At 42.6% G+C, this 25,509-nt stretch overlaps 2 protein-coding genes across 2 annotated transcripts in view; both read right to left on the bottom strand.

The window, feature by feature from the left end:
- LOC106566402 (transmembrane protein 132D-like) overlaps positions 1–10,014 on the bottom strand; it is a 59,914-nt gene extending 49,900 nt beyond the window's left edge. The window contains exons 1-2 of the mRNA XM_045701402.1: positions 9,878–10,014; positions 3,161–4,067 (exon numbers count right to left, since the gene is read on the bottom strand). Coding sequence (XP_045557358.1) covers positions 3,161–4,067; positions 9,878–9,944 — 974 coding nt within the window. The 5' untranslated portion in view covers positions 9,945–10,014. The remainder of the gene's footprint in view (positions 1–3,160; positions 4,068–9,877) is intronic.
- An 8,613-nt stretch (positions 10,015–18,627) lies between these two features.
- Positions 18,628–24,907, bottom strand: LOC123726113 (F-box only protein 15). The gene is made up of 12 exons (XM_045692581.1): positions 24,524–24,907; positions 24,212–24,370; positions 23,943–24,047; positions 23,654–23,726; positions 23,332–23,498; positions 22,914–23,114; positions 22,711–22,840; positions 22,507–22,589; positions 20,805–20,950; positions 20,575–20,699; positions 19,677–19,832; positions 18,628–19,406 (listed from the first exon to the last, which is right to left on the bottom strand). Exons 1-12 carry the CDS (start codon positions 24,667–24,669, stop codon positions 19,296–19,298), a joined length of 1,602 nt encoding a protein of 533 aa, XP_045548537.1. The 5' UTR covers positions 24,670–24,907; the 3' UTR covers positions 18,628–19,295.
- Positions 24,908–25,509: the final 602 nt, after the last annotated feature.

A 25,509-nucleotide genomic window follows, 5' to 3' on the forward strand; every position in this document is an offset into this window, starting at 1 on the left:
TATCTTTGTTGTGAGAAGTGCTGCATAGCAAAAGCATCTCTGCAGGCTAGTCCATTTCTGTCATTGTCTGCATCAACCATTGGAACATCTGGGTCATCCTCATCTTCAATGCAAGGATCTAGGCAGCATGCTGTTTGAGGTAATTGTGAAGCACTGCTGTTGCAATTATTACAATGCAGCATCATCTTGGTTAAAAGCGTAATGTGCTTCTGAGACACTGGAAATTACTCTTCCATACACCAAACATGTGCTCCAATATACCTCTGGTGCGGATATGAGCTTGGTTGTACCATTGTTGCTCAGGTCCTATTGCATGAAGATAGGGACTGAACAAGAACTTGGTCTGTGCATACCCACTGTCACCAAGTAAGATTCCATTATGTTGTCCACCTTCAAGCTGAGCATACAAAGAGGAGTTCTGCTAAATCCTTGAGTCATGAGTTGCACCTTTCCAACATGCAACAATGTTGGAGAACTGGACACACTTTTTACATTTATTGAGAACCAGTTTTTACGATTCCTGTACTCCTCAGCATCTGCTGTAGAGGGAAACTTGATAGGAATATGACATCCATCTATAACGCCAATGACTCCAGGGAAGTTCCCATATTCACAGAACTCTACCTTGTAGTTGGCTCAGTCAGCAGCATCTGGGAACTTGGTATAATTGTCTTTCAGTTCACATATAGCATTGCAGACTTTGTGGACTATTCTGCATATAGGCGGTTCACTTACACCACACAAGTCTCCTGTTTCATAATGGAAGGTTTCAGATGCCAAAAACCTCAAGGTGATCAGTACTTGCAAGGAAGGAGGGATGGGCTTTACCCTACGAGACTCAGATAAAGCTTTGGCTCAAGAATTATTATGCCAGCTGCATTTTCTTTGTACATATGGAAATGGTCACAGAAATAGATTTTAGTCCAGGTAATCCATTTTCCTCCTTTGCCAAGGTCAACATTGGGGCCAACATCCATTAATCGGAAGTTAAACCTGCCTCTAGGCCAGGTTTAATTTAAGCCTTCACTTAGATCTAGATGAACTCTAAACGTCCTTCTGGAAATCAGATTTTTTAAATGTAGACTAGGGCAAGTCTGAGACAATTTTAAACCATGTCTGAGAAATGGCATTTCAGTTAGTCCAGTTTAAAAGTGCAATTTGGTCTAGGATTAAGCTTCATCTGTGTCTGCGAAACCGGCCCTAGAAGGGTTAATAAAATGACATACATTCGGAACCTTAAACAACTAAACACAACTACAACCGAAAAAAACTTCTAGGTCCTTTTTTTACTTACATTGCTCAAAACCACTTTTTTTTTTTATAACTAGGCGAAACATGGTCAGACTGGGCAGTTTTTTTTGCTAGGAGCTCGTCCTCCGCATTAGGAACGTGCTGACTTCACCATGTCATTCTATCTTCTATGTTATCTGAGAAAATGGGTGTCTTACTTTGTCCCCTACGCTTTGGGATATCAATGTACCGGAAGCTTTTCAGCTTTTTCTTCAAACAAAACGAGTGGAAAATGCAAACTTCCGCCGATTAAAATTACTTTAAGGTATACTGATCTAAAACATTCCAATAAAAGCAATTTTATTCTGCTCTGTGATGTGCATTCAAGGCAGCGAGTAGAGTCTTTGCAAAACAGACTGAATTGTGTGTTTTGGAGCGATAAAGCTGCCTGCGTAATAAGTTAATTTTCACCATAAGGAGTCAGGCAGTTGTTAGTTATTTGTTTTCTTGCTCCATTAAATGTATGCATTATTTATGAACTAAAATATCCAGAGATCCCTGTTCAAACGTTAATGGGATGTTAAGATATGAAGGCTGCCGAATCCATTTCCCAATTATTTCCTTGTCTATGGAAGACTGCCTTCTGAACTTCTTCCAGTCGGGAGTGAAGTAGACTGGGACTGGCACACGACAAGTCTGTAATCTGTGTAGGGAGTGGAACAGCAAGACGACTTCCAGCCACACCAGCGTTCAACCGTCCCACATCACGGCCTTGGTGACACGCCCTGGCGCCATTCAAGTGGCCTTAAGTTACAATTTAAATGCATGGAACTTATCCTTTGAGAAGAGCCCCTCTTATACATCATGGTGATAGACTTTTTACACAAGGCCTAAAATGGAAATAAAAACCATTCTGTCTCTAATTTCTGACTACTCACAATATTATTTTGTCCTCATATACACTAAACATCTTTTTAACAGGAAAAGAGGTTAACATTTGCTATGTTTTCTGAAAATGTTTTCATTATCCACACATAAATCCTATTTCTTAATTTTCTATTATTTATGAATTTATGTTCTGAGCCAAGGGCCAGCACATTATGGTAGCATGCGTCAAGGTAACAGAAGGCACAGTAAGACTTAGTGATAAAAGTAATGATGCATTAGTATGACCACAACATATAAACCTAAACTTACATTAAGCAAATAGGATGTAGAACGGATCCATTAGTGAGTTAGAGTGTATCAGTGCATGCAGAATATGTTCAGCACGTTTAGACAACACAAAACTTTACAATACAATATATAGACAAAGTAAGGTCATATCAACACCATTATGTGCAAACTTCACAGCTAATGTATCAGACTATCTGATTGTGACCTGGATATTCTAGCTATGGACTGAGAGAGGCACACAGACAGACAGTATATCCAAGCAGTGATCTTACCTAGGGCTGTACAATTAATTGAATTCACATAGAAATTGCAATATTGACATGTGCAATATCCAAATCGCAAGAGATTCATTTAGCATGCTATATTTTGACAATCTCATATCGCACGCAATGTTTTAAAACGCTGCGTGTAATGTCAGTTTTTATAGTTTACTCCGTTTTTTTCTCCTCTTGTGGCTGCATCCCACACATACCAAGCCCCGTCCCATCACTCAAACCCTGCAGTTACCTCTCACTGTTAGATCGACTATAAGTTTGCATGCTGTTCAGTTCGATCAATTGCAGTCAACAGATTGTTCCAAATAAGAACGATGCTGCTTTAACTTTTGCGTTTTAATATAAATCATTCTATTTCTATTATTTCAACTGTCCAACCATATGTTTTGATCTAAATCGCAAGTCAAATCACAACTGCAATATTTGATAAAAAAAATCACAATTCTATTTTTTCCCATATCGTGCAGCCCTACTCTTACCTAAGAGTGAAGCTCTCCACAGCAGATACACTGGACAGGAACACATAGAAGGTGGCCATGTCGGTGGTCCTCAGTGGTTTGGAGGAGGTCTGGACCACCACGGCTCCCCCTAACCTCAGACGCAGGAACGTAGGGTTTCCAGGTGGTGCCTTTAGGATGTTGACACTCCCTACCCTCCTCATGGGTATACCAGACCCCACTGGGCCGCCCCTCCCCCCCACATGCTGCAGGCTGTCCTGTGGTACACACTGGCCTGTCCAGTCCCGTCGGCTCTGGAAGTAGATCTCCACGGGAATCCCCTGCACCTCTCCCTGTCTATCCCTGCTGTCGGAGCTGGAGGAGCAGCTGGCGGGGCTGAACCAGGCCGGGTCGGGCTTCAACTGGGCAACACAGAACCCCCCTGGGGACAGCAGGCATGCCCCCCGCACCTCCTGCGTCTCACAGAAGGCGTACACCGTCACACAGTGGGCCCCCTCCTCCATTCCCTTCCTCCCACCACTACCCACCTCCACCCCCTCCCCAGCCCTGCCCCCTCCAGCGTCACTTCCACTGGCCATACTGGGCATGTGAAAGAGGATCCTGATAATTGGGGCAGAGGAGAGGACCTGGCGGGCCAGGATGACAGGGAGGATCCTGCGACGGCCAAGGAGCAGCTCTGGGCCGATGGGTCTCTCCACAGACAGGAAGCCGAAGGTGACATTGACGGCCGGCTGCAGGAGGCCCGCCCTGGGGTTGGTAATGAGGAAGGCCTGCCTCTGGGCTTGCAGGCTGGAGTTCCCCAGAAGCTCCTGGCTGTTCTCCCTCAACAGCAGGTGGTCTGCGTTGAGGATCTGGTAGCCAACTGAGGGGTAGACAGGGAAGGGACCTTGGTTCTTGGTGTCCTTGGACAGTTCCTGGCAGTGCACACCTAGAGGGTGAGATATGAAATACAGCTGTTTGCATAGAGCAAAAGAAAGCACATAGCAAATGTATGTCTGTTCAAAGTATATAGTAGCATTATTATAGAATGAATTTTCTGAACATTTGGTTTAAAAGTTGAATAATGGTGGATATAAGAAGCCATTCTAATGCACAGTGACCTGTGTTAATTCAGTGAATTCAGCGGAATTCTAGAAGAGATTACCAAACTTTTCAGGGAAGGTTTGCTGAAAGCCAATATTCACTGCCCTCCTGCCTCACTATACAGTCCATCATGACACAGCCACACATAATACACACACGCAGACCGACACAACACATACACACATACATACACAGTCCACACACACTCACACACTTTTACACTCATCATTTGCTGCTGCTACTCTGTTCTTATTTACTCATATTATTACCTATCCTGATGCCTAGTCACTTTACCCTGCCTTCATATACATATTTACCTAAAATACCTTGAACCTCTGCACATTGTACTGGTACTCCCTGTATATAGCTTAATTTATGTGTATTTTATTTTATTAAAATCTGCATTGTTGGGAAGGGCTCGTAAACGAGCATTTCAGAGTAAAGTCTACACCCGTTGAGTTCGGTGCATGCGGAAAATACAAATCCAGCAAATCCAGCACAATCCCTTTCATTGTAAACATCAACAAGAACAGGTTTGCAGCTTAACAGCAGAGCGCTACAATAACTAGGCAAAGTATGAAACACATTTATCTAGGAAGTATTTTTCTGCCACAACTTCATTGGTCCGTATATGTTGAATCCTGATGTAATATATAGGCTATTGTACCTGAGATAGCCCTACATTGCACAGTGGTCTTCAGAAAACTACAGGGTAACTACATTACACGGTAATTACAAAATACATGCTGTTGAAGAAGAGAATGGCAACAGTTGTTAAAATACATAACATGCAACAACTGTATAACATCTAACCTGTTAGACAATGTTGTGACAAATACATGCTCCAGCAGGAGTTTAACATCCTTAAACGCTGTGGATGTACACAATACATATCCTGCTTTCAATAATACACATACAATATGAAAGCCCATGGGATACACAGCCTTATTATACACTGAGTGTACAAAACATTAGGAACACTTTCTCTTTCCATGACATAGACTGGCCAGGTGAATGCTATGATCCCTAATTGATGTCAAATCCACATCAATCAGTGTAGGTGAAGGGGAGAAAACAGGTTAAAGAAGGACTTTTGTTAAGACAATTGAGACATGGATTGTGTACAGGCAATCTAAGACAAGCTTGGGAAGGGCTTAATGCAATGATGGGAAGAGAGAGTAAAAGAAAGAACAATACAATTTCTGACTGTAAACGACCTTAACTGCTGTTATGGAAGATTTGACACTGTCGATTTTAAAGACGAATGTGAACAAATTTGTGACCGCATCCCCAAATCCGTACCAGGCGGTGATACAGCCCGACAGGATACTCTCTATTGTGCATCTGTAAAAGTTTGTGAGTGTTTTAGGTGACAAGCCACATTTTTTCAGCCTCCTGAGGTTGAAGTCAAGCGCTGTCTGTGTGGGTGGACCATTTCAGTTTGTCCATGATGTGTACGCCGAGGAATGTAAAGCTTTCCACCTTCTCCACTACTGTCCACGATCATCTCCTTTGATATGTTGACGTTGAGTGAGAGGTTATTTTCCTGACATCACACTCCGAGGGCTCTCACCTCCACCCTGTAGGCCATCTCGTCATTGTTGGTAATCAAGCCTACCATTGTAGTGTTGTCTGCAAACTTGATGATTGAGTTGGAGGGGTGCACGGCCACGCAGTCATGGGTGAACAGGGAGTACAGGAGAGGGCTGAGAACGCACCCTTGTGGGGCCGCAGTGTTGAGGATCAGCGGGTTGGAGATGCTTCCTACCCTCACCACTTGGGGGCGGCCCGTCAGAAAGTCCAGGACCCAGTTGCACAGGGCGGGGTCGAGACTAGGGTCTCGAGCTTAATAACGAGTTTGGAGGGTACTATGGTGTTAAATGCTGAGCTGTAGTCAATGAACGGCATTCTTACATAGGTATTCCTCTTCTCCAGATGGGATAGGGTAGTGTGCGGTGTGATGGCGATTGCGTCGTCTGTGGACCTATTGGGGCGGTAAGCAAATTGGAGTGGGTCTAGGGTATCAGGTAGAGTGGAGGTAATATGATCCTTGACTAGTCTTTCAAAGCACTTCATGATGACAGAAGTGAGTGTTACGGGGCGAAATGGTCTATGACTCTGTCATACAGTACATGCTTTAATTTTTTGTTGTCCTATGCTACCTGGCTAAAATGCTTGCTCGCTAGCCTAACTTCCTTTCATGGGCAACGTTAGCTATTTAATATTAGCCTACTACATATAGTTACATATTGAACTTCCATCCTCTCAGTCCATTGGCCAGTACGGAGAATTAAGTAAAACCACAAGTCCAAATCCATATCTCCATCCATGGCTAATTTAGGAAAGGGACAATTTTAGCTAGCTAGCCACCAGAGGACAACAACATAACAAGATGCAACAATTCAAGTTGTTTCTATCAATTACTTATTTATCTGTGATAGGAGTGAAGCCAAATCCAAACTGGCTTCCCTTGATACTTTTTTTTTGGTGCGCCAGGAGCATTCACAGTTGAGTTCACTCAGCTTAGCTCAACCCTGATTGGCTATTATTTTATTCATGTTTTTTTGGGGGGAGGCCAAATGCTCTCTGGCTTCCCTTGCATTCAATGCTACGTGCGGCAACAATGTCATACTCTTTATGAAAATTATGAAAACACAGATAGACGAAAGATAAATTATTTTATGTTTAAAAAAATTGTATTGGTCAATTTTATCTATCCAGTGTAGTTGGGGCAGCGGTCAGTTGTGAGTGAATGTATCAATGTCCTCTATGTTTTTACTGTATGCAGTATGATGGACTGGTTTAAATGTGTGTGATGTGAGAATGTATGTGATCCTTTTAATGTAAGGTGGCCATCCTGGATGGACAATAATGTTTTATTCTATTCTATTCTATTCTGTTCTGTTCAATTATATTGTGTGTGAATGCCATTCAGAGGCTGAATGGGCAAGACAAAATATTTAAGTGCTTTTGAACACGGTATGGTAGAAGGTGCCAAGTGCACAGGTTTGTGTCAAGAACTGCAACGGTGATGGGTTTTTCACACTCAAAAGTTTCCTGTGTGCATAAAGAATGATCCACCACCCAAAGGACATCCAGCCAACTTGACAAAACTGTGGGAAGCATTGTAGTCAACATTGGCCAGCATCCTTGTGGTGTCACAGGCGTCGTAAGGATTGGACCAAGGCGCAGCGGGTAAAGTGCTGATCTTCTTAATTTATTAGAAATAACACTTAAACAAAAGAAACAAACAACGAAACAGTCCCATAAGGTGTGACTATACAGAAAATAACCACCCACAAAACACAAGTGAAACAAACCTCAACTAAATATGGCCTCCAATTAGAGATAACGACAACCAGCTGTCTCTAATTGGAGGTCCTACCAAAAACCCAACATAGAAATAGAAAACTAGATTTAAACATAGAAATAGAAAACATAGAACCCAAACCAAAAACACCAAAACACACAAAACAAACACCCCCTGCCACGCCCTGACCAAACTACAATGACAAATAACCCCTTTTACTGGTCAGGACATGACGTGTGGAATGCTTTTGACACTTTATAGAATCCATTCCCCAATAAAATGAGGCTGTTCTGAGGGCAAAAGAAGGCAATATTAGGAAGGTATTCCTAATGTTTTGTATACTCAGTGTTTATCTCAATAGAAACCCTCCCACCTCTGCAATGCCAGAAGATACTGTAGCTATCTCTTCATGTATCTGAGAAAACGAGCGACCAGCACTGTGAGGCTCTGTTGGATGACTGTCTGTCCATACAAGACACAATGTGTCAGAACTCTGGTATGCAGCAGCAGCTGGCAGACACTTAACCTTTCTTTCGCTGACAGACCCACCAGCTTCCTCTTCCTAAGCCTACACGGCCGCCATCGTTAATGTGCAACGGCGGAAATTGAAGGTTGATCTGGACATGCCGTGCATCTTTGAAGTAATTTGTCAAAAGGCGTTCTGCAAGTCAAGCCTCAAACACCTGAACGTGTTGTTCTGTTCTCAATGAGATGGCTTTAGACAACAAGAACATAATGATACAGTTCCACAGGGAGGCCAAACACCCTCATGTACCACTGATCGCACTGATCAGCCATGCAGAATATTAATGACAAACCATTAGCATTTCGTTAGAAGGGAGTAAGCAATTGCTAGCCAATTAGTATTGGGGAAATGGAAGGGTAGTGCTGCCCTTCATGGCTCAACCTATGTGACCGTTCTCTCACAGAGAGGGTCAAATAAAATCACATATTCATTTCCAAGGATAAACCGGGTTTGTGGAGGGTCAAAATGTGAAATTGTGCACAAAGCAAATATTAATGCTTCTTGACTTTCTAATCTCTCTACAGGCTACACCTGCACAAGTAGATGGATGAGAAGGCACAGTCACTCAGACACAGACACACACCAAACAGCAGTCTGAAATGGTTATCAACAGAAGACAGACAGCATTGCCTCATCTTCTATAATGCAGGACAGGTTATCTCCAAACAAACACAGTGGCTGTTTCCTGACATCCAGCCTCTTTCTCTGATGATGATTTCCACGCTTGCATCACATCATCTGGCCAAACTGCCCCCAAAACACACACGTCTAATGAACAAATCATGTCTGCAACTGCCCCCACCACATGTGACTGTACTTGCACCACCCCATATTTGCTGGACTGCTTGGTGAAAGAGTGGTACTGTCCACACAAGGGGGTTCAAGTACACTGATTACAATCTGCTAAATTACTCAAATGTAAATGTAAATGCTAAGGTTTTAGTGTAGGATCTTAATTTGAACCAGTTTGCTACAGCAGGAAAAGAATCCTACAGCAACAGGAAATGTTCATTATTATGTGAATTATAATTAATGGACATTTTTTGTAGGGTTGGTACATTTTTCGTAAGGGAAAATCAAGTCGGAAATTTCACAGTGGAAATTACAAACTTCTGAAGCCTTTTTAAACAACAAATACACTAAAAGTCTTCCATTTCCTGCATTGCAGGAAAGTTGTCCTGCAACAGGGGGATCAAATGAAGATCCTACATCTGTATGCACAACATTAATCTATTACCTGATGTTACCTGAGAGGTTTCTGTTGACCCATCATTCCTCAGGTGATTTTCATTAGTACAAATATCACAGAGGGTATACAGTAGTTGTCATATTTTTAGGGAGATCTCAAATGTATAACGCTCATGAAAACTAAAGATTACAAGTTTACTAGACTCTTTAACTCTGTAATGCATGGGAAAATATGAATGAATGAATAAACAGTAGTCATGCCAGAATACTTTCGAGCAAACATAGGCCTATGGAATCTTAAAGCATTAACTCATTATATCATGCATGCTCTTTTCGGATCATCACAAGGTGAAAAGCATGTTTTTTTTTGTTTAGATATATTTTTTTATGTAGTATGTAAATAGGAAAGGCCATGTATTCAATAAATGAATGCCTCTAGTCTACATCAATGTATGGGCCTACTGTAATAAAATAAGCTATTCCTTTAAATGTGTTTCCAACTGTCAAGCTGTATTTTTTATCTGTTGATCAATTGGGAGAATCAAAATAAGTTACAATGGACAAAATGAAAAAAGTATTGACCTCAAACCATTTCATTATCACCATCTATCACAGCAAAGTGGATCCTTACCTGTTAGAAGTTTGAAAACTAATACTGGGACAATTGGCAACATCCAAAAGAGAGGCAAATATAGCATCTTGGCAAGTTGGACAGTCCTGATTATCTACAGGAGCGCTCTAACAACGTACCAAGAGAACAGCGTCTGACTTTCTGCTCTCAATTGACACACATCTATGGTAATTTACATTTTTTCAGTCCCCAACAAAGTAAAGAGCTGTAATGAAAATATATAACTCTATGTTAATAACAGATGCAACGGTAGATTCCTGTTCCAAGTAATAACTGAAGTGTTGTTTAGGTCCACCAGTTTGGGTATCCACATTACGCTACTTTCTACACCTTGCCTCCGTCTAATTTTTCTGCGTAAAATTGACTTTCGCTTGTGGATCGCCAAATTGTAGAACAAAGGTCCAAGTTGTGGTATTCTTTTACATTCACCGTTTATTGTGAACTCAACTAATAGCAAACTTCACTGAGTAGACTGCGGATATGTTATATCCTGTCCTGGCCTGCATATAGAATGAGTAAAAATCAGGCTGAGCGCTGTGCCCATATTTCGTCAGATTAACGACTCTCGTGCGTAATCGCCGTGGGGGAAAGGGCTGCGAGGAAATTAAACGCACGAGAGGTCAATGGGATCTAATGATTTCTCCATCCACGATTTATTAAAGGCTGTCCCATTTGGAATATGTTGCGCTACTAGTATATAGGCTACAATTCACAAAAGACCAATAAATACTTTGTAGGCCTACATGTCTATATATTTTATTTGACGTAATAACTATGCTATTTTTAATCTATTGTTATTTTGTACTTGTTTTTGTAGCCATTTGACAGTGGTGTAGTGGGGGCTATATAAAGGTAGACGCCGTATACCCACCTTTTCAGTGGGCATTGCGTATACACTCTTAGAAAAAAGGGTTCCAAAAGGGTTCTTAGCAGATGGATAGATAGGGTTCTACCAAGAACCATTTTCACCCGAAGACCCCTTTTTGGAAGATGAGGGTTCTTTGTAGGGCAAAGGGTTCTACCTAGAACCTTTTTCATTCTAAGAACCGTTTTTGGAAGAAAGTGTTCTTTGATGATTGTTTGGAAGGCAAAGGACATTCTAAAGAGAACCGTTCTGAATCTGAATAAGATGTATTTTTTTCTCATTTTTTAAAATAGTGCCTTGACCATTCGTGTTTACCTCAGTGTTTAAACTTAATCATTTAACATTTTAAAAAGATTGATGTGAGAATGTTTTAAACTGTACCTATATGAGAATATTTGTACCCAGCAAACTGTGTTACCTAGTGTTGATTTTTCAGTGTAACTTTCAGTGTAAAAAATAGGTAAATTAACACTCAGTGGTGTAAAAGTGTCATAAGCGAGTGAGTGGTGAGTGGTGAGTGGACCAAAAACGCAGCGGTGAGTGGACCAAAACGCAGCGGTATATGTATGCTCATCTTCTTTTATTGAAGAAAACAAAAACAAAAACACTTATACTTATACTAAACAAACAACAAAAACAGTCCTGTAATGTACACTGACAATACATGGAAACAACTACCCACAAAACCCATGGAAAAACACCCCTACTAAATAGGACCTTCAATTAGAAGCTTCGAGGAACAGCTGCCTCCAATTGAAGGTCAACCCAAGAAACTTAGAAATAGACACACTAGAACAAACATATGCATATACTAACATAGAACATAAACCAAAAACCCCGAAACACATAAAACAAACAGCCCCTGCCACGCTCTGACCAAACTACAATAACAAATAACCCCCTTTACTGGTCAGGACGTGACAAAAAGAACCCCGGCCAGTGCTGGTGAATAGAGGTAAGTGTGATTGTGTCATCTTTACTCTATGTAGAGTAGAACCCTCACAACCACACCCATCATTATCATATTTCCCAGAATGCTCTATAGCAGGTTGATTTTTAGAATTGATTGTTTCAATATCTGTGTTTGATTGCACTGATGCTAAACAAAGATAAATAACATCAATTTTTCTCAACTAATTGAATGTGTTAGTAGTTGGATTTATTGCACCCATAACAGAGATAGTTGTTCCAGTTTACATGGTTTAGGTATTCTCAATCATCTATCATTCCTATTCTGGCAGTCCTTTTAAATTAAGGTTGTAGGTGATTAAAAAATTATATTTTGGGATATCCTACCTCTGTCTGGATTCCAATAGGAATTACACATTTCTTTAAACACCAACATTATCTGACTTACAGGCCTAATGTGGCTTGTAAACCAGGTGTTAGGGTATAACTCTCAAAGAAAGGCCTTAGGATATACACTGAGTGGCTAGTTTATTAGGTATACCACCCATTCACGAAAAAGGTTCAGTACTACAGACAGTGAGTCAACTGGCTGTGGCTTGCTATATAAAGCAGGCAGACAGTAGTGATGTTGATACCGGAGCTCCAAGGCATGCGTCAAAATCGCTAGGCAGCTAACTTCAAAGCAGTGTGCCGTTGCGTATTTCACTTAATCAGAAGTACGTCAACAATGACGTCCGAAGCTTCTTTTGATCACATGCTTTTTCAAACATTGACCGCTACTTGGCACTGTACTTAAAATATAGTTAGGATTTTGTATAAAACTTTCATCTGACCGGTAGCATAGCAGCAAGAGGAGGGCATTATGGAACATTCAGGGATGGGAAGGTATGAGGTCATATCCCTTTGAAGGCACACTCATTTGAAAATTGTTCTTTCTGCACTGTTCAAATGATTTGTTTGATATAGTATACGCTTCTATCTTAAGCATCCTAAATAATGCCATTGATTCAGTTTTGGAAAAATAGTAAACTTGAAGGCAAAAGGACTGTTTTGATTCTTCGGGCTAGGGGGCAGTATTCGGAAGTTTGGATGAATGAGGTGCCCAAAGTAAACTACCTGTTTCTCAGGCCCAGAAGCTAGGATGTGCATATAATTGGTAGTATTGGATAGAACACACTCCAAAGTTTCCAAACCTGTTAAAACAATGTCTGTGAGTATAACAGAACTGATATAGTAGGTGAAAACCTGAGGAGAATCCATACGGGAATTTTTTGTTGTTGGGCTCACCACTAATTATAATGGCTGTCTATGGGAATATCTCCCAGATTGCAGTTCCTAGGGCTTCCAGTAGATGTCAACAGTCTTTAGAAAGCGTTTCAGGCTTGTCTTTTGAAAAATGAGTTAGAATTTGTAAGTGGCTCCCATTTTGGCTGTAGTGTTTGTAGCGCGCTCCGGTGAGGGCGCACACTTCGTTATTTATCTCCAGTAATGAACATACTATTCTCCGTCTTAAATTTTATAGTTTATTTACATATTAGGGTACCTGAGGATTGATTAGAAACGTTGTTTGACTTGTTTGGACGAAGTTTATTGGTAACTTTCGGGATTCATTTGTATGCATTTTGAACAAGGGAAACTGGTGGATTACTGAGTCAAGCGTGCCAACTAAACTGACCTTTTTGGGATATAAAGGACTTTATTGAACAAAAGGACCATTTGTTATGTAGCTGGGACCCTTGTGATTGCAACCAAATGAAGATCTTCAAAGGTAAGTGATTTATTTTATCGCTATTTCTGACTTTCGTGACACCTCTGGTTGGTTGGAAAATAAAAGTAATGCTTTTGTGTGCGGGCGCTGTCCTCAGATAATCGCATGGTGTGCTTTTTGCCGTAAAGCCTTTTTGAAATCTGACAAAGCGGCTGGATTAACAAGAAGTTAAGCTTTTAAACGATGTAAGACACTTGTATTTTCATGAATGTTTAATATTACGAATTTTGTATTTTGAATTCGCGCTCTGCAATTTCACCAGATGTTGTCGAGGCCGGGCGCTAGCGGTACGCCTATCCCAAAGAGGCTAGCACAGACTGGAATATGTTCAGGGATTCATCCAATGGCATTGAGGAATACACCACCTCAGTCATCGGCTTCATCAATAAGTGCATCGATGACGTCGTCCCCAGAGTGACTGTACGTACATATCCCAACCAGAAGCCATGGATTACAGGCAACATCCGCATTGAGCTAAAGGCTAGAGCTGCCGCTTTCAAGGAGTGGGAGACTAATCCGGACGCTTATAAGAAATCCCGCTATGCCCTCAGACGAACCATCAAACAAGCAAATCGTCAATACCGGATTAACATTAAATCCTACTACACCGGCTCTGACGCTTGTTGGATGTGGCAGGGCTTGAAAACTATTACGGACGACAAAGGGAAACCCAGACGCGAGCTGCCCAGTGTCGTGTCTTTGGCATCATTAAAGTGAAGACTGTTATTTTATCAAATCAATTCTCTGTAATTATTATTATGTGATTAAACTCATCATGTAAATGTAATTAACTAGGAAGTCAGGGCACAAAGGAAAATCTTCAGATTACAAAGTTATAATTTTCCTAATATAACTCTAAAGATATTTTTAATCAATTAGTCTTCTAATTAATAAATTATACTTTACGTCACGTTAGTCTCATTCCAAACGTCGTAAGTTGTTGGTTATCTGCACGAACCCAGCCTTTACTATGAATCATCCATACACCAATTGTCTTAATCATTTATTTACTAACTAACTAAATAATCACAGAAATGCATAAACATACAAACAGTAGATATGGTTACAAGGAAATAATAGGGGAGGTTACCTAGTGGACAAAGATATGACGGCTTGGTGGACAAAGGGAAGTGGGTGTGGACTGAAAAGGCGGGAAAGAACAGGAGTCACTACACTGTTGATAATTATATCCATTGAAATGCTAACCCTTTGCACATGAACGCTCACTCGTTCGGGAATAATTGCAATCAATATATATTTACGCGCAGTGTGTCGTCGTGATCTCAGAATCATCAGTCCTTCTGTTGGAGAGTTCTTCCGAGTCTCTCTCTCTCTGTTTCCCTGAAGATCAAGTCTTTCGTGTTTAAAATGGATAATTCAGAGTACCATTCAGAAATGTTCTCATAGAATAGATGTTTCGGCGGTTGTCGGTCTTCGCATCCCAGGTTGACATAATTTCTAGCTGCAGACTAGTAATTAGTATCTAAGATTTCCTCTTATTCTGTAGGGATCGATAGTCTCAGAGTTTAACCATTTCCAGCTGTGTTGCCAATGCTCCACATGGTATGGTTAGGAATTCAATAACTATTCGCAATCACGGCTCACGCTGTGGGTTTGCTTAGTCTAAACTCAAACCTTTGCCCCCTCAGCTGACCGAGGTACGCGTGGTCTGAAGAGGATTTCCTCAGGAGGGGGTTTCATTCGTAACAGTAGAAAAGGGCTGTTCCATGACGCCTGATCATGTCTGTGCTCACGGGGGCGGGCTAATGACTTGGTTAAACGTTCAAGGGAATACAATTCTCTTTCAATAAAGGTTTAACATCACCTTACATCATTTCACAAATGGTTTCATCTTTACTCATTCATTTTATACAAGAATTGAGAAATCTACATATTCAGAGATATAGTTACAGTTGAAGTCGGAAGTTTACATACTTTAGCCAAATACATTTAAACTCAGTTTTTCACAATTCCTGTAATTTAGTCATTGTAAAAATTCCCTGTATTAAGTCAGTTAGGATCACCACTTTATTTTAAGAATGTGAAATGTCAGAATAATAGTAGAGAGAATGATTTATTTCAGATTTTATTTCTTTCATCACATTCCCAGTGGGTCAGAAGTTTACATACACTCAATTAGTATTTGGTAGCATTGCCTTTAAATTGTTTAACTTGGGTCAAACGTTTCAGGTAGCCTTCCACAAGCTTCCCACAATAAGTTGGGTGAATTTTGGCCCATTTGTCCTGACAGAGCTGATGTAATTGAGTCAGGTGTGTAGGCCTCCTTGCTCACACACGCTTTTTCAGTTCTGCCCACAAATTTTCTATGCGATTGAGGTCAGGGCTTTGTGATGGCCACTCCAATACCTTGACTTTGTTGTCCTTAAGCCATTTTGCCACAAATTCCCTCCAGCATCTTCACAAGGTCCTTTGCTGTTGTTCTGGGATTGATTTGCACTATTCACACCAAAGTACATTGTCCATGGACCATTCCCACAAGTGGACCTTTTGTATCAAATCCCCATTTTGGGGATTTAGGAGTTTGTCATGTGAAATCCTTTATTGTCTCTGTGTCTCTTTCTGCATGGCCAGGGGGAGAGAGTCTCCTCCAGGAATTTACGACCTGAGATAACAGAACCTGGGTGTAGGAGAGAGAGAGGGGGGATGCCACGATCTATATCCAGAAAAGGCCACGTCATGACACTAGTGACGCGAGCCTACCAGATGAGCTAAATGCCTTTTATGCTCGCTTCGAGACAAGCAACACTGAAGCATGCACGAGAGCACCAGCTGTTCTGCATGACTGTGTGATAACGCTCTTGGTAGCCAATGTGAACAAAACCTTTAAACAGGTCAACATTCACAAAGCCGCTGGGCCAGACGGATTACCAGGACGTGTACTCAAAGCATGCGCGGACCAGCTGTCAAGTGTCTTCACTGACATTTTCAACCTCTCCCTGACCGAATTTGTAATACCTACATGTTTCAAGCAGACCACCATAGTCCCTGTGCCCAAGGAAGCAAAGGTAACCTGCCTAAATGATTACTGCCCCGTGGCACTCACGTCGATAGCCATGAAGTGCTTTGAAAGGCTGGTCATGGCTCACATCAACAGCAACATCCTGGACACCCTAGACCCACTCCAATTCGCATACCACCCCAACAGATCCAGAGATGACACAATCTCAATCGCACTCCACACTGGCCTTTCTCACCTGGACAAAAGGAACACCTATGTGAGAATGCTGTTCATTGACTTCATTGTATCCATCAAATCTGAGTTGAGAGAATTAGTGTAAATCAAATATACCCGGTACAGTGATGTAGGCTATAGGAAATCTCATGACTTATCATTAGCTCATACAAGTTGTTAAGACAGTAAGAACCATTATATAATTTCTGAAGCCCTGTACGTTGTTGTTATCATGGCCTCCAGGCAACCTCTAGAGAAATCTGGACCATACTCTTGAGCTGCCTATATGGACTGACTGACAATAATGCAGGTTCAGTCCAGCAGTCAGTCCTTATAGGCAGCTCAAGAATATGGTCCAGAGAGTTTGTGAGGTAGCTCTGGGAGCTCTTCAGAGCCGCAGTGATGGGAGGCATTGCCCCGTGGCTAGCCCACTGTGAACAGCACAGACAAAGATGAATGGCTGGGGCCAGGCTGAGCTTCCTTCTCTCAGTGTCACAGGATGACAAATGAAAGTGGCTCTCAGAGCATGGCCACCATACACATCACTCCGCAAGAGACTGGGATGAGTTACAGGCCAAGTGGATTTTTTTTTTTGTCATTTAGCTGACGCTCTTATCCAGAGCAACTTACAGGAGCAATTAGGTTTATGTGCATTGCTCAAGGGCACATCAAGTTATTTTTTACCTAGTCAGCTCGGGGATTCGAACCAGCAACCTTTTGGGTACTGGCCCAACACTCTGAACCGCTAGAGTACGTGTCCTCCAACCGGTATCTGCTCTCACAGACTAATGAAGGGGAGGCCACAGTCCTGACTCTTGCTACATCCTGCAAGGTTGAAATGGTAAATGGTATTGGTCTTCTATGTGATCTCACTTTTTATTTGACTATTTCCCACCTGCGCTGACTTAGGGATATGTGCTTTTTTATAGCATCACTTGTAATGACATCAACTCAGGACTCTAACACACATACGAACACACACAAACGCAAACACACGGTATATACTCAGGAGCAGGTTAATTAGGTACATTAACTGTCACCAAAATTGGAGTGGAAAAACATTGTCTGGTCCGATGAATCCCAGTTTCTATTGCGTCAAGCTGATGGCAGAGTCAGGATTTGGCGTAAGCAGCATGAGTCCATGGCCCAAACCTGCCTGGTGTCTATGTTACAGGGTGGTGGCAGGGGTGTAATGGTGTGGGGAAAGTTGTCCTGGCACATGTTAGGTCCCTCGATACCAATTGAGCAACGTTTAAATGCCCTGAAGAATTCAATGTGTTCTGAAGGCAAAGGGGAGTCTGACCGGTACCAGATGGGTATACCTAATAAACTGGCGACTGACTATGTTGGTAAAGCTTCTTTAAACAGGAACACATTCTCAAGACAAAAGTAAGCAGTCAAAATAACTGAGGGATTTAAACACATCTACCTGATCTGTATAATCTTTATCGTTTGTAGTGATCTCTGCTGTCTGTTGAGGGGTCAGCACTATTAGGACCTGTGAAATATAATTATCTGAAAAGGCCACCCGAAGATGGATGCTTGGATGGAGAGGTCAGTCGTTGAGAATTTTAAACATCCGATGGCCCCAGGGCCCTAGGGGAGCGTTACAGCTCACTCAGGATCTGGAGAAGGCGGCGGGGTGGGACCAGGATGCTGTGATGTATGAGTGTAATCTCCACTCTCTCACTTTTTCGTCTTCTGGTTCAGAACATACACAGGGCCCCTGTGCCAAATGTACTGAAGCATTGGCTCAATGAACCAAAGCAGTGAATCGCAGCAGTTCTTTCCACTCAATCAATAACTCTTTACTGTAACTAGCTACTGTATTGAACAATATTTGTATAAATGAAGGCTTGGAAATGTTTTTGCCATTTGGAGTCACTATGTAGAAATAATAATATTGATGCTTAGACAGTTGGCATCAGCAGTTGTCCTGATTAGGTTTGAACAGTGAGGCAGTATACACAATAAGTCTTCACTTGGCTTAGAAAAAAAAAAGCAATCATGGCCAGGGCTGTGAGGGAGCACTTGTGTTTTGCTGGGACTGAAAATAGTGCTATTGGGGATAAAGATCACTGCTGCCATCCTGAGAATGTAAAGTGTAATACAGTAGAACACAGGCTGATCCCTCCAGTTTCACTTAGCTTTTAAAGAATGCACTATGGCGGAGTAAAAAATAACACTGAAATATATAAATCAGAATATTTATCTAGAATCAGATAGTCCATCTGTAACAGAAAGCTTACAAAACCAAAATAGTTCAACTCTGTTAACACATTTCACACGTGGTATGCTCTTTATAATATGGCGAGACATACTTCAAAAAAGTAGGATTACATTTTACCAATGTGTACTAATGATTCACAAAACAATGCATAAAACTATATAAATATACAGAAATAATGAAAACTTGCCGGGGCAAACCCTCAAACTTGAACTACTTCAAACTTACTCAGAACAAAACACAACTAAACTACATCATCAATTGACATAGTGTATACAGGCTCAACACTTTACTTCAAGCTTCTATCATAAGGCCTACATTATACCGCATAATAACAACATAACAGGTGTCATAAACAGTTGTCAGCTGTCATGACTGTTTATGTCACCACTTTGTCATCATTATGAAGGCCTTAGGATAGAGGCTTGTAGTACAGCGCCACCTCTACATGCAGCGTCAGTAGGCTCTCCCAAAGTGCTTGTTGACTTTGGCCGTGGTGATGAAGACTACCAGATTGATCAGGAAGTACTGTCTCTGCTCTTCCAGCCACACAAGGTCCATCCTCACCTACAATAATAAAGAACTCATACATTACTGTTATTGTAAAGAAAAAAAATCAGATGTCCACTCACTAGTTGCTGCTCCCCATATGTGATCATTTACTTACATTAAAAGTTATGGGTGATAATGTAACATGTAAATATATACAGTACAGATACAATGTTTCCACTGACATGGTCCTTGTCAAATAAACTAACCCAACAAAAAACAAGTAGGCACAGCTCTGCTCAAAGGTAATCTATCCTCTGACGTGTGAGTCATGTGGGGTTGGTTTACCTTGCCTTCTGCATCCTGGTACTTGATCAGGAAGTGCTGACCCTCGTAGTCATTGGAGGGCTCCTTATTGTTCAGCGCCATAGACACGGGTGTGCTGACACACCAGAAGGGGTTCTGGTACTCATCCATCAGGGTCAGGCTCATCATGCAGCAGTTCTACACACACACACACACACACACACACACACACACACACACACACACACACACACACACACACACACACACACACACACACACACACACACACACACACACACACACACACACACACACACACACACACACACACACACACACACACACACACACACAGAGACAGACAGACATGTTTTCAAATCAAATCCATTTTTATTCGTCACATGCTTCCAAATAACAGGTGTAGCCTAACAGTGAAACGCTTACTTACGGGCCCTTTCCGACAATGACAAAAAACAGCTGTGATGGAAACATAAAGTTTCGAAACAATTTTATAAATGCAGACAGATAATTTGTTCGTTCGACATGGTGGGTAATCTTGGGCCTACACATACTGTATCTGTGAGCTGTTGACTAGAGCGCACATGCCAAGACCAGAGTAGGCACATTGACAAAAAACTTGTCTGCACTATGTCATCACACTCATTTTTATCCACAAGTCAGTTTGGTGGAAACCCCACTGCTGGGAAAATGCACATATTTTCTTTATGCAGATTTTACAATATTCGCATGAAAATCTGTTGCCAATTGAATGGAAAGCTAGCGAGAGAGAGAAATAGAGATAAATAGACAGAGAGAGAGGGAGCGCCAAAGTCTATATGTCAGCTGTTCTGTTATTACAATGACCCCATCATGTAGCGCTGGTGGTTCCAGTAAAGTGTAACCTAAACCAGTCGGAGTCAGTGTTCCCCTACAGTACCTCCACGGTGCCCTCTAGAGCCTCACACTTCCAGGGCAGGCTGATCCTGCCAGAGAGAGGGGTGTGCTGGGACAGGCTTCCCCTGTTGATGACATTCAGCTGGATGAAACCACCATGGACCTGACCTGGACAACCACAACACACAACCAAAGTCAACTACAGACTGCGGTATCGTACAGCGGCCCAACGTGGTTCTGAAAGAGAAACCTCCTGGGTACTGGTTTCATTACTTTTGCTACAGTAGAGTTGAGAGAAGTGGCCGGCCATGATCTGGGTCACAGTGTTGTGTAGTATAATGCGGAGCGTGTAGCCATGGAGGCCGGAGTCAGGGTCTGCGTCGTCGAAAGGAGGCTTGTTCTCTGGTATGGAATAGGGGCTGGGAATGAGAGAGAGAGAGAGAGAGAGAGAGAGAATGAATGACTGAATGATTTAGTTATTTAATTGAACATGCATGCAACATCCTTTTCTGCTGAAATATACTGCTCAAAAAAATAAAGGGAACACTTAAACAACACAATGTAACTCCAAGTCAATCACACTTCTGTGAAATCAAACTGTCCACTTAGGAAGCAACACTGATTGACAATAAATTTCACATGCTGTTGTGCAAATGGAATAGACAACAGGTGGAAATTACACATCAATGCGAGTTGTGCGAGTTGCGGCAAGAAGGTTTGCTGTGTCTGTCAGTGTAGTGTCCAGAGCATGGAGGCGATACCAGGAGACAGGCCAGTACATCAGGAGACGTGGAGGAGGCCATAGGAGGGCAACAACCCAGCAGCAGGACCGCTACCTCCACCTTTGGGCAAGGAGGAGCAGGAGGAGCACTGCCAGAGCCCTGCAAAATGACATCCAGCAGGTCACAAATGTGCATGTGTCTGCTCAAACGGTCAGAAACAGACTCCATGAGGGTGGTATGAGGGCCCGATGTCCACAGGTGGGGGTTGTGCTTACAGCCCAACACCGTGCAGGACGTTTGGCATTTGCCAGAGAACACAAAGATTGGCAAATTCGCCACTGGCGCCCTGTGCTCTTCACAGATGAAAGCAGGTTCACACTGAGCACGTGACAGACGTGACAGTCTGGAGACGCCGTGGAGAACGTTCTGCTGCCTGCAACATCCTCCAGCATGACCGGTTTGGCGGTGGGTCAGTCATGGTGTGGGGTGGCATTTCTTTGGGGGGCCACACAGCCCTCCATGTGCTCGCCAGAGGTAGCCTGACTGCCATTAGGTACCGAGATGAGATCCTCAGACCCCTTGTGAGACCATATGCTGGTGCGGTTGGCCCTGGGTTCCTCCTAATGCAAGACAATGCTAGACCTCATGTGGCTGGAGTGTGTCAGTAGTTCCTGCAAGAGGAAGGCATTGATGCTATGGACTGGCCCACCCGTTCCCCAGACCTGAATAAATTGAGCACATCTGGGACATCATGTCTCGCTCCATCCACCAACGCCACGTTGCACCACAGACTGTCCAGGAGTTGGCAGATGCTTTAGTCCAGGTCTGGGAGGAGATCCCTCAGGAGACCATCCGCCACCTCATCGGGAGCATGCCCAGGCATTGTAGGGAGGTCATAGAGGCACGTGGAGGCCACACACACTACTGAGCCTCATTTTGACTTGTTTTAAGGACATTACATCAAAGTTGGATCAGCCTGTAGTGTGGTTTTCCACTTTAATTTTGTGTTTGACTCCAAATCCAGACCTCCATGGGTTGATAAATTGGATTTCCATTGATTATTTTTGTGTGATTTTGTTGTCAGCACATTCAACTATGTATAGAAAAAAGTATAAGATTATTTCATTCATTCAGATCTAGGATGTGTTATTTTAGTGTTCTCTTAATTCTTTTGAGCAGTGTATAAAAAACAGAATCCAGTCAAACCAATTTGTTCAACCCTAGCCCGTTCCGGAGTCAGGGGCGCTGCATACCACATCGAGGTGCCCAAGAGACTCCTCTCCACCAGCCTGTGGTAGTGGAAGCTGGCCATCACAAAGGCAATGGACCACCGGCCCTGTGGATTGACACAGGGAAATCCCAAACATTAAACCATTTTTATCAGGAAACAAACTAACTCATCAGCACACTGTGGGTTAGCCCATCAATTTTCTAATGATGTGATTTAGATGACATACCCTCCAGACGCCAATGACGATGCTAGGCGAAAAGAGTACCAGGGTGACTAGTTGGTCTCTACCGATGACCTGGCCACTCTTAGAGATGGTGTCCCTGTCAAACTTAGCCATCAGAGACCGCCAGCCAGGCCTGAGGGGAGAAGAGGGGAGCAGGCATTTCACTCAGAGGCAAGAAGAGACAAGAGAGAAAGAGAGGCACTCACTTATTGATGTTAGGGGAGCTGAGAGCTTGTCTTTTGACACCATCTAGCTGTAAGGTAGAGAGCTGGTGGAAGGAGGGCCAGCGGCCGCTGCTCCAGCACACCGTCACGGACGAGTCAGAGAAGTAGGCACGGCTCTGCTCAAACGTCCCCTCCAACCCCCACTTGTCAGACACTGTGATCTCCCAGGTCACACGCTGGCTCCTGAGGCAGGGGAGAGGAGAACAAAATGCATTAAAGTAACTATGTAAATATAGTTGCGGACAATTTAATTGACTCTGGCCCAGTGAGTAGGTTTTGACAATATTACAGTAGCATTGGAGCCTCTGTATGTGTGCACTTTATAAATGGTATGTTTTATACATGGGCCTGAACAACAGAGGCAGTACAACTTTAGCACTAACTGCAGAAACTGTCTAACCTGAGGATTCTTTCAGTCTGACTGGGCAAGCCTGTGAAAGGGTTGATGTCTTTCAACTCCTTCCTCCACTTGGTCTCATTGAAGCCAGCCATGGTCCTGAAGTACAGTCTTCTCCAGTAGCCCTCTGGTCTCTCCTGGACCACCACCGTACTCAGCTTATCCAGCACCTGGTGGAGGAAAACACCAATAATAATAATAATAATAATAATAATAATAATAATAATACAAAAAGTACTGTGCATGCAAGCACATAACGCTCATAAAAAATGTCCCTGGTGTGATAAGTAAAAAGGAGTGTTATGAAATATGAATTGCACTGAACCTCGTCCAAACGCTTGGGCCTCCACTTCATACTGTGTCCATACTCTGCAGAATACATCTTGTGCCACATTCCACTGCAAGAAAATACTGTGGGTCAAAAATGATCATGTAAAACCAGAGGAGAGGAGAACAAAATGCATTAAAGTAACTATGTAAATATAGTTGCGGACAATTGAATTGACTCTGGCCCAGTGAGTAGGTTTTGACAATATTACAGTAGCATTGGAGCCTCTGTATGCTACTGAGGGAGGAAGAATAGCCTACAATGTGACCAGTACTTCACTCCTTACTTGCTGTGGGCCATCTCATAGAATCGCTTGTTGATGAAGCCGATGGAGAAGAGAGAGAGGGCATCCAGGTACGACAGGATCTTCAGAAGGATCTCCGGTGGCATCCTAATAAAACACCAATTAGACATGATTAAAACGTTTATTGGAATGCTTGATCTTTCCCATCTAGTGCAAACACAATCGAGTAATCAGATTGCAGGACATAGAACCAATAACATATGCAACCCTTTTATCAGTGTCAAGTGGGTTCCACAGCAACCCACTTTTACCTCTCTATGTGATTCGGAGTGCACTCAGCTGGCTTGCCAGCATGTCCAATAGACTTTGTAGGTACCCTTGGCAGTGGTACAACTGGCTGACAGGGTACAGTAGCCTTTGCCGCCTTCTTTTTCCTCTTCTTCTTTTGTGGCAGTGTTTGTGGTTCCACACTTGTAGTCGAGCATAGAGAAAGACAGAGATGCAACACAATTGTGCAGTCAACAAAAGTCAGTGGCTAGCTGAAGTTAGTCAGCTACAAACCAGCTTATTGGTGCTCAGTGCACACTATGCAACAGGAGTTGATGACATCCCACAACTCATACCTTTGAGTGCCCGGGGAAAATCCTGTCATTTTCTCGCAGAGTCTGCTATTCTCTTTGCCTGTCGGTCCTCGACCCTCTGTTGGCGGGGCATTCTTCAACAAACCCTCTCTGAAACTGCGGAAAAGTTGTCCGCGGCCAATAGCCATAGCTAGCTAGCTAGCTACCTACAACAGGAGAAGCTACAGATGCTGTCAAGTTTAAGTTGTGAGAAAGCTCTGTCTAACTAGGCACACTTTGCAAACCTGTAATGACACTATTGAAACAAACCCTCTGCCTTCAAGTCTGCAAAAGCACGCAGAATTGCCATTTCTACGTTCTCCTAACACGTGAGTGTTTGTTATTGTTGTTATCAAATTTAAATGGTCCTTTTTCACGTTTGATAAGGTCTGCAAATGGTGAAGTAAAGATCACTGCTGCCATCCAGAGGATATAAAGTGTAATAGCACGGATTGAAGGAGACCCTTTCATCTGTGGTAGCAAGGCTATGCTGCAAAATCCATATTCAGTTATGTTATTATTAGTAGTAGTTTTAGTTCATGCAATATGGCTTAGAAATCATTTATTAGTCAGGTCATTGAGATATAAAAGGGAAATCACGAACATGCCTAAAAAGTCCACTGGTCCCACTCACACAGAAGTACCCTACGCCTTGACCTCTTTCTCCCCTCTCTCTTCAGATAAAATCCTGTTACTAGTGAGGTCTGGCTGCCCGACAAGCTGCCCGCTCGACCCCATCCCCTCCTCCCTTTTCCAGACCATCTCTGGAGACCTTCTCCCATTCCTCACTTCCCTTATCAACTCATCCCTGACCACTGGCTGCGTCGCTTCTGACTTTAATATGGCCAAAGTTTCTCCCCTCCTCAAGAAACCAACACTCAACCCCTCTGATGTCAAAAACTAGAAACCGGTATCTCTTCTTTCTTTTCATTCCAAAATATACTGCTCAAAAAAATAAAGGGAACACTAAAATAACACATCCTAGATCT

Source organism: Salmo salar, chromosome ssa01 (assembly GCF_905237065.1).
Source record: "Salmo salar chromosome ssa01, Ssal_v3.1, whole genome shotgun sequence".
Lineage (NCBI taxonomy): Eukaryota > Metazoa > Chordata > Actinopteri > Salmoniformes > Salmonidae > Salmo > Salmo salar.

What these genes read in the sequence shown, in the direction of transcription:
- LOC123726113 (XM_045692581.1), bottom strand. Translation starts at nt 24,669, where the DNA reads ATGGCTATTGGCCGCGGACAACTTTTCCGCAGTTTCAGAGAGGGTTTG. An exon ending in TATGAGATGGCCCACAGCAA is followed by an intron (nt 23,727 to 23,942) that starts GTAAGGAGTGAA and finishes ATTTTCTTGCAG; the next exon opens with TGGAATGTGGCACAAGATGT. An exon ending in CTCTTGGGCACCTCGATGTG is followed by an intron (nt 20,951 to 22,506) that starts GTATGCAGCGCC and finishes TCTCATTCCCAG; the next exon opens with CCCCTATTCCATACCAGAGA.